This window comes from Carassius carassius, chromosome 16 (assembly GCF_963082965.1).
Source record: "Carassius carassius chromosome 16, fCarCar2.1, whole genome shotgun sequence".
NCBI classification, from domain to species: Eukaryota; Metazoa; Chordata; class Actinopteri; order Cypriniformes; family Cyprinidae; genus Carassius; species Carassius carassius.
This window is the reverse complement of record NC_081770.1, coordinates 12,252,218-12,262,353: the sequence shown is the minus strand read 5'-3', so window position 1 is coordinate 12,262,353 and position 10,136 is coordinate 12,252,218. Positions and strand designations below refer to the sequence as shown.

The window sequence follows — 10,136 nt, the reverse complement described above, 5'->3', positions numbered from 1 at the left end:
TTTAACAAAACTACCCCAATTGCTTTTCTAAGGGGGTTCCTCTGTAAAAAAATAAATAAAAATGTAACAAAAAATAATGTTCTGGGAGGTAAAATATGCATTTTTTTCAGCGGGGGTCACTTCAAACTGCAGACATGAAAAACAACCCAGAATTTCCATATATGCCAAAGTGGGCCAACTGGGTCTTGAGTAGGGTAACCATACATCCTCTTTTCCCAGGACAATCTTTTATCGATCCTCTTTTTGGACCTAAACAAATGTGTCCAGTCGGGATTTTCAAATTGCCCAAAATGTTTGGGTTTCCGGTTTTGAAAGTAAAAGTTATGTGACATACAGCCAAGTATTTTGACCCAAAATTGCAATTTGTGCTCTGCATTTAACCCATCCAAAGTGCACACACACAGCAGTAAACACACCTGGAGCAGTGGACTGCCAATTTATGCTGAGGTGGCCAGGGAGCAGTTGGGTGTTTGGTGCCTTGCTCATGGGCACCTCATTTGTGGTTTTGAAGGTAGAGAAAGTGCTGTACAGTTACTCCCCCCATATAAAATTCCTGCTGGCCTGAGACTCAAACTCACAACCTTTGGATTACAAATTTGGAGTCCAAATCCCTAACCATTCGGCCACAACTTCCTCTTTTGCTTTCTACAGTCACCATTATGTGTGCCTTTTTGCATTAAAGCCCTGCACAGGACTGTTTTCTTAAACCCGCTCCCAATCTCTGACCATCATCAACATTCTAATGTTAAATATAATTTTTGCACATCAGGGAGCCGCCATCAATATGTGATTTATTTAAATCGTTTTGGATGCATGTCGTATTGGAAGCCAGGTTGCCAAATCTGCATTTTTTTTTGGCAGGTTGGTTTTCTCCTGTAGGTTGAAGGTTTAAAATATTTCATTTGATTAAAAATTCTACCTATGATAAAACTAGAGTTTTGTGAAGGATAACCACTGGTAAGAAGCCTTTTAGCTGTGTTTAAAATCAATCTGCAAAACGGTGATTGTGAAATAGGCCCTATAGTATTTTAGTTATGGAAATGTTTTGAGTTTTAATATGTGATAAGGTCATTGCACTACTTTGGGTCTACTTCAACCCCCCTCAAACACAACAACACAATCCATCCACACTGTTCCCTCTGGCACCATAAACATAGTCTGTTTTATCAAGTTTGATTCGCTTTATTCTGTATTTGTACATAGATCTGTATAAGCACTGGATAAACATAATCTTTCACATGAATGGCATCCCAAAAACCTTTAAAATTACACTAAAACACAAATTTCAAGCAAGTGAAAATGTTTGAAATATGTTGATTTATTTTATATTTAACTGGAAAAAGTTATGAATGGTTTGTAATTTGAAAATTTCACACTATGGCATTTACATTTTTCCTTTTTTGTTCTGGCAGTCAAGCATGAGACAAAAAAAGCAAGATTTATGTCAAAATATATCCATAAAACAAACTTATTTAAAACTGAATAACATGTCAGGCAAAGCCCAAGTTTATCTTGTTACAGTAATTATGAACTGTTGTTTCTCTTCATTTTTCCATGCTGATCCTGAGAGTGATTCACTTTATTTTCACTGAAACCTGTTATAAAAACAGAACGAATCACAGTAAAAAACTATAAACAATAAGAAAATAGCAATGAATAAATAATAGTTTTAATAGTAATAATAATAATAATAATAAGTTCCCCTGCACCGATGTTATTCTTCACTACACTTACAATAGGAAAAGCAATCATCAGTTTTCCTTTCAACAGTAATTATATTTAAATTAAAAACAGAATCTTTCTCAGCTACAGTGTGTAGAAACAAACAAATGGAAAGAAAAATCTCAACTTTACATTTTCTTTTAAATACATTAAATATATTTTAGCTCTTACTCTGAGTTGACTGTAATACTTACACCTTTGATTTCGTTGTCTACAAATCTTGCAGCAAAAAACACAGTTACAACCCAAACTACCAGACCAACACCAGCACCACAAATCCCTGAAGGAGCACCTGACTGAGGTGGAGCTGTAATGATAAAGAGAGACAGACATTAATGAGAATGTGTCTGATCTATAACAAACACTAGAAACTTCAGCACTATAAAAATATAACAAAAAAGGCATAGCTTTCGCAGAGTTCAAAGTTAACCAAGGCATTTATTTTTTCATTACAACATAAACAGAATTTCAAAATTCTGTAAAAAAATATTTTATGTACTCACTCTTGACAATAACTCTGATGGTCCTCTGTAAGGTGTGTGTGCTGCTGCTCATGTGTAAATGATAATCTCCAGAGTCTGAGGTTTTGGAGTCACTGATGTTGAGATCTCCAGTCTTACGATGAAAATGTAGTCTGCCACCGAATCTCAAATCATATTCATCTCTAGGTCCAAACAGATTGGCAATTTTATTGAGTTCAGCCACAATATTACCTTCAGTTTTCCACAGTATCAGATCATATCCCTGTATTTCATTAACACCAGTAATTAGATTGACAGGTTCTCTCTCCATCACTGATACTGTCTTCACACCACCTGTCACAGAAACAAACACATACAAATAGTTCTTTTTTAGAGATAACAAAAGAACAGATGGCTCTCAAGGAAAAAATAACACTGACACTCTTTTTTCAGACTCTAAGAATTGATGTGTGGTAGAGGTGAAATGCACAAACTAAATTAGCATATTTGTTTAGAGTGGTCATTGGCTACTGAATTGGGTAATGGCACATAATTTTATAATTTTGCCAAATTACATGTTAAAAAAATATTCATATGACTATTTTCTATGAATGCACTTGTTTAGATTTGATTATTGCCATCGGCTCTAATATAGTTTCAAACTCATGCTGCATGTCCATGGATTAACCATTTGATGCACATTACACACAATTTTGTTCTTCACACAATTCAGTTGCTCAAAAGCTCTAATATGATTGGCTGGTTTTATTTGCCTGGAAACAAAGTTGTGTTTACAAGGCACAGGGCTGACACAACAAGTGCTGTTGTGAAGGAAATAATCCCAGGATTTGCAAGGTTTGTGTCATCACATCTTTTAAATAGTTTTGTTTAAGATGGCTTTTCAATCAAATCCACTCATGTGTGGTAATACATCCCGATTACTTTATCTGGAAGTATGTTGCAAAATCAAACAGATCACAAGCCAAATGCACGATGTCAAACCCAAAGTTTATGACAACTCATAGCATAAGTTATCATGGCAATGGACACCTGCACCATCTGCTATCTCTAAGACATCAGACCTCATCCTTTCAGATGATATATAGAAGTTTAAAAAAAAAATATGTATAAGATGTTTATGGTTGCAAAATATGATAGAATTTAGAGAATTGTCGTGGCTTGGTGCACGAGGGAACGAGCGTGAACGAAGATGAAGATGAAATACAAAGTCTTTAATAATCCACAGAGAGGGTAATCCACAGAGAGAAGGCATGAACGCACGTACACATAGACTCAACTCCAGACAACCAAAGACTGAACAGAATACAATTTATGTGGGGGACATTAATGAGGATAATGAATGACACACCTGAACATAATGACATAATCAAGGGAAGACAGAAACTAGGTCATACTGAGCACATGGGTAATGAAAACAGTTCTAAGGTGTGATAGCTCACCCCCCCCTACTGGAAAGCACAACCCAGCGCCATGGAGAATGAAGGAGACAGAAGGGTTGCCAAAGGGCTGACAGGAAAACAGTGGAGGTTTGGGCAAAGGGAGGCAGGTGAGACCCAGGCCTCAGCCATGATAGCAGCCCAAGGTGGAGCTGATGGAGGGAGGAACAATGGTGGAGGAAAGGGCTTACAACTCCAGGGTCTGACCGACAGTGGTGGAGCAGGTGGAGGAGGAGCCCAAAGCAAAGATGGAGAGCCGATGAGCCAGGGTGACAGGAGGATCTGGAGGGCCAGGTGGAGCAGATGGGGCCAGTGACTGAGGCGGAGGCAGGGATCCAGAAGGCCACAATGGAGCCAGAGCAACAGAGGACTGAGGTGGAGCTGGAGGGAAGGAGGAGCCTGACAGAGCCTTAGGGATGGAGGGACAAGGCGGAGCCAGAGAAGTGGAGTCCTGAGGAGGCTGATGGTTGATGACAGACCAAGGTGGATGCAGAGGGATGAGGGAGCCAGGCGGAGCTGGTTTGCTGAAAAGCCACGGTGGAGAGGATGGCGCTAGAGGCCATGGTGGAGCCGCTGGGTCGAATGGCCAAGGCGGAGTCTGGGACTCAGAAGCTGGAGGCAGAGACAAGGGATCCTGCACACAGATGGTGGGCTGAGGGTGAACAGAGGTGCTGACAGGTGACAGTGGTGTCAACAAGAGAAGGAGGGTGGGTGGGAAATCCAGGCTGCCATACAGTTCCAGGCGGACAGAGAGTTAATTTAAAGACTGGAGAAGAGGGGGCATGTCGGTCTCAGGCTTCGGCTCTGTGCAGCGGGGAGATGGCGGTTTGGGTTCTGGGTCTGGAGTGGTACTGGTGAGCTGCTCCTCGGTGAGGCTGATGGTGAATGGTGATTTGTTGCTCACCAGTACCCATTCCACAAAAGTGGCAAATGAGTCCCCGAGGTCTACCTCCAGACAGCAGCGCTCTGCACTCTTCATTGAGGCTTATCAGGAAGAACGTGCAGAGGCTGCTGTCCTACTCGCTGGAGTGGTTAGTGATATCTGTGAAGATTGCCGTGTGGAACTCAAGGGGCATCCCTCCCTGCTCCAGCAGTAGTAGGAGGAATCAGGGTGATCTCCATGTTTAATGAGGGGAAGTGAATGCTTTAAATAATCCATGAGTGAAAAAAAATAAAAACTGGGAAAAACAGACACAAAACGGAGAGGAGGGGCGCCACTACTTTATCTTTTCGGGTCCGGTGTTCTGTCACGTTTGGTGCACGAGGGAACGAACGAGAATGAAGATGAAGAAAAAAGATAGTTAATAATCCACAGAGAGGGTAATCCACAGAGAGAAGGCATAAACACACGTACAAATAGACGTAAACTCAATACAGGACAAGCAAAGACTGAACAGAATAAAATTTACAATGAGAACGTTAATCAGGATAATGAATGACACGCCTGAACATAATAACATAATCAAGGAAAGACAGAAACTAGTTCTACTCACCACCAACAGCAATATAGTATTTTCTTTGCAAGATCATGCTGATAGTGTTGATCTCCAATTTATAAACTCCAGTCTGCTCGCTTCGGATGTTGCTGATGACGAGGTCTCGGGTCTGATCCTTCAGATGAATGTTTCTCCATTTTGTATCATCAGGGCCATTTAAGTGAGCAATAGGGATGACTTGATCTCCAAACTTCCACACAGTCTGATCAGATCCCTGTATTTCAGTAACACCAGTGTGTAGAGTGAGAGAATCTCCCTTCATCACTGACACTGACTCCACAAAATCTGTCTCAACAACAAACAGAAGACGTTTAAAACAAAGATTGAGCTTACAATGCTGTAATTTCCACACAGTCACACTTTGAATCAGGACTCTAAATTCTGAGACTGAAAAGGTTAATAGACTTTACTCCCATGAAGTTATTTTTCTGTTATGAGAATATATTGAAACACCATATGCATTTCAGATTCAGCTCTTTAGATATACACTCAATTTTCTAAACAACTGACGTTGATTTGGAACGATGTGTAAAATATGTAGAAATAAATGTGTATTAAGTAAGTATTAAAGTTGAAAATATCTTATTTTCAATGTATTTCTAGTGTCACACTTAAATCTAACACACCAATCTACATTTCAAACAGATTTCAATATAGCCTCACATATGATTGTTAATTTGCCACAAAAAAGGCTTTTGATTTTTTTTAAATTAACAAATCTCCCTAAAAGTTTATCCTCATGTGGTTAAAGAAAAAGATGAAATAATACAATAAGAATGAAAAAAAAAAAATCATTTAATTTCATAAATAATCATTTGGAAACATCTGATTTGGTCATCAACATCTTTTTTTTTGTAATTTATATTTTATTATATAGTTTATATAAAAATAGCAAATCTAATAATAATAGCTTAACCCATAATGTTTAAAGTTGTAATAATTCCACAGCATCTTAACTGTCCTCAGGTGACTGAAATGAGTTACTCACCATGAACAGTAACTTGAAATGTCTTCAGTTTTGCATCTGTGCTCTTGATGTCTACACTATAACGTCCAATGTGTTCAGTTCTGATGTCTGTGATGGTCAGAGATCCAGTCTGTTTGTCCAGCTTCAGTCTGTCTTTAAATATTGCACCAGGGCCATCATACGTGGAGGGATTTGCATCTGCTTCATTCATTCTAGCTATGATTTCATCACCAAACTTCCATATTATCTTACTATCCCTCGGAACTTCAGTAACATCAGTATGTAGAGTGACTGAATCTCCCTCCATCACTGATACTGACTTCACTTCTGCATCAACACCATACACACCTAAAGAACAAATATAATTTTTTTTTTTTTTTACTTTTATTGTGTATGCAATTAATCGTTTGTCCTCAATTTGTTGCATTGTGTCTCTTGAAATTTAAGCCTAATATGACTTGTAATTTCTACAAGGCATGCAAATCATAAAATGTATGTGGCTGTTGTATACATATATACGAAGCCCCACACATGACATGCAGGAAAAAATATTAGGCTAAATTGTGTGCACGATTTACTTATTCGTTCCCTCAATGTACTAAAACATGCACACAATTACTATTGCGTTCCCTCGATTAACTATTGCGTTCCCTCGATTTGCTAAATTGTGTGCACAATTCATACATTTTATCTGCTGCTTAATGTAAAATACTTCTCATTTATTTCACGTTTTATGGGGGTTGATTATGGGGGGTTTGAGGTGGCGTAACTATTCTGAACAAGCAGGCTAAAATTTGCAAAAACAAGTGAAACCCACCCAATAGGTTGGCCTAATATTACAAAGACAGGTTGGAACAATGGCCATAATTATGAGCTTGATGGTATGGCAAAAAAGGTAAGAATTTTATTAGACCTAGCCGCACCCTGAATGAGAGCGACTGTAAGACAATGTCTAAAGTCCAATAGATAGACTGACGGACTGACTGAGACGGTGTCATATTTCTGTTTTTCAGTTCTGTTTTAAAGCACCGCATGCGTTCGTGTTGCAGCCATCTTTCAAGTAAAATAGTAACGCTCAGAATATTACAGTCCATCAGCGCCCTCTACAGTTTATACGTTCACATACAACTAAACCTCGACATCTCCTTACGAAGTTGTTGTTGTCTGTTATTATACGCAGTGTGGTTTATCATAAATTCTATTTATAGAAAAATTATTAATGTTTGGTTAAAAAAAATAGATTAAAAAATTCAAAGATAACTATCTGTTTCCGATTTATATTGAAAAATAAAATGTTATATTAATAAAGAGTAGTATTACTCACCATTCACAAGTAATAAAACCCCCAAAAAGAATGTATTTGTCCTCATATTGATCCCCTTCTGACCGAGTCTAAACTACTACAGCACTGATCAGGGCCGCATTAACGCATGGACTTTAAAGGGCTGAAACCCAGGGGCCCACACTTGGGAGGGGCCTACTGGCTGCTGGGAAATTATGTTTTTCTAATAATTATTTGTATATATGGGAGTTGCAGCAGTGACAACATCATTCTGTAAACAAATTTACACTCTTATTTTCAGCGGCGCCCTGCTTGTAGAATTTGTAGTGAATGGTTCAGTTTAGGTTTCCCCCACATAGTTTGTATAGTTGGTATGTTCCACCGATATACTGTGATCGGAATGCACAATGCGTAAGTAAAGAAGCCCAGAATGAGCACTAATTCTGTGTCTATGACTCTACCACACAGTGAAAAAGCGCAGAGCCGAGCTGAGTCGTAGCACGCAATGGAAAAGCGCCATATGTTAACATGCTAGGGTCCTGCATTCCAGCCCGGGCCTGACAGGCACCGACTTACTTATGCCCCTTGGGCTGGGATTCAAGCCAATTTTCACTTCATAGTTCAGACATGGGCCGGGCCCGTTTAAGGCTTCTCATTATTTTTATATTTTAGACATCCATCAATTAGTGATGATAAAAATTTTCACGTTGGTGGAACAAAGTGAGACTGTGCTGTCGCTACTGTCAATAGCAGCTTGAGAGTGTTTAGTGTCCCGCGGAAGCAGTATGGTGCATGCTGCCAGAGCAGCTGAAGAGTTCTGCGCTCAAATGCACGCAATATGCTTGCTGCCAAGCATCAGCAAAAGTAATTACTATAAATGCATCAAGGGGAAACAGTAAGGAGATATTTACTCGCAAGGATGAAGTTGCAGATCTTGACTCCATCTCCTCATTAAACATGCCTTTAGAGAGAAGTGCATCTTTACCGATTATGATTATAATAAAAGAGCTTTTGATTTGTTTTACTTCATTAAGTAGTGATTTAAAGCTTTCTATAGATATATTCATCATATCTGTGAAGCAAGTGTTCGCAAAGTTTTCGTTTATTTTTGTTAAGTGCTCCTGTTGCGACGGCAGAAAGCGCATCATGTATTATTTCTTTATTTTATAAAAGCACAGCCTTTTGTTGATATTGTGAATGCACACAAATACAAGTAGACTCTTTACAGTTGTAAATGATAGATTACTCTTACCTTTATGAGCAAAAATAACGGTGTATCCACTGAATAAAAATGCAAGTGATTGCACTGGCGCCTCCATGTCCCTTAAAGAGCCCTTTAGCTTGCACTGTACGTACAAACTATTGGCTATAGCGCACATTTATCTAGGTTTAACGATTAAACATTGTTATATACTTTTATATTTAATATTTTATTTTTGAAAAGTTGTGATGATTTGAGAAGGCTACATTTATTAAACATAGGCTATGATCGGCTCACTGTCTTCCGCTGCTTGGCCGTTACTTTAAAAACTAAAAAAATATTTAATTAACTTTTATTTTTTTCAAAATAAACTTAAAAATGTAAACGAAATATAATCACTTTGCCATTACATACAAAATGTAACTATATTAGTAGCTGAAACAGTAATATGAGCTGTTTTTTGGAGGGGTGGAGGGGGAGTTATGGGAAGGGCTTGGGTCGGTAATTCTGATGTAGTACACGGGCCAGGCTCTATAATGTGCAGCTTAACAAGTAACACAACACTGCTGTGTGAAACGAACTGGACCACTTTCTGTAGTGTACAACATTGGCTACCGTAATGCTGCAGCCCAGGGGCCTCTGGATTTCTTAAAGTGCCCATGGTACTGATTCAGTGTAGGCTACTGATGATGGACTCATATCAAACCTTTCAAGACACATGGTTTCTTGAGAAAGCCAGCGTGTCGCATCACACAATTTTGTTGTGTTCCAAACCGAACTTTGTCTACAAATTTGATCATATTATAAAAGGTTTGTTTATTCAAGGTTTACAATCTTGCCACGATGGGTGTGTAAGTGCTGGTGCGGATGGGAAAATAAAATGATTCATTGGACTCCTGCTAAATAGAAATATCTAAACATAAAATATCTAAAACAAATACATTGTTATTCATCTTTTGCACAAAAGCAAAATTAACTCATTTAAAATATAAACAATTAACAGGTGCAAGCATTGTCCTCAGTCCCATTCTCTACACATTGTTCACACATGACTGTGTTGCCTCCCACAAGGACAACATCATACTAAAGTTTACTGATGAAACCACAGTGATAGGATGGATCACTGGTGGGGATGAAACGGCCTACTGGCAGGTTGCCAGTCTTGTGACATGATGTGAGGACAACAATCTTACCCTCAACAAGGACAAGACAAAGGAGATGATAGTGGTGTTGAGGAAAAAGAGTAAAACTCAGCCACCGTTTATTCGAAAGCTTGAAGTGGAGAGGGTGAGAAGCTTTAAATGCCCGTGGGTCAACATCAGCAAAGACCTCACCTGGACACTCAAAACCACCCAGCTGGTTAAGAAGGCACAACAGTAGCTGTACTTCCCGAGGAGACTGAGGAAGTTTGGAATGTCACCTAAGATCCTCTACAGCTTCTATAACTGCGTAGTTGAGCTCATCTTGACCACTTGCATCACCGTGTGGTATGGCAGCACTACAGTGATGGACCACAAGCATCTGCAGAGAGTGGTGGAGACGTCTGAGAG

General features: G+C 39.0%; 1 protein-coding gene across 1 annotated transcript; it reads right to left on the bottom strand.

Annotated features, from left to right (window-relative positions):
• Nucleotides 1-1,397: 1,397 nt before the first annotated feature.
• On the bottom strand, nt 1,398-7,478 carry LOC132159564 (uncharacterized). Its single transcript, XM_059569123.1, has 6 exons — nt 7,428-7,478; nt 6,125-6,451; nt 5,134-5,421; nt 2,226-2,537; nt 1,917-2,029; nt 1,398-1,595 (listed from the first exon to the last, which is right to left on the bottom strand). Exons 1-6 carry the CDS (start codon nt 7,471-7,473, stop codon nt 1,575-1,577), a joined length of 1,107 nt encoding a protein of 368 aa, XP_059425106.1. The 5' UTR covers nt 7,474-7,478; the 3' UTR covers nt 1,398-1,574.
• Between the last annotated feature and the right edge of the window lie 2,658 nt (nt 7,479-10,136).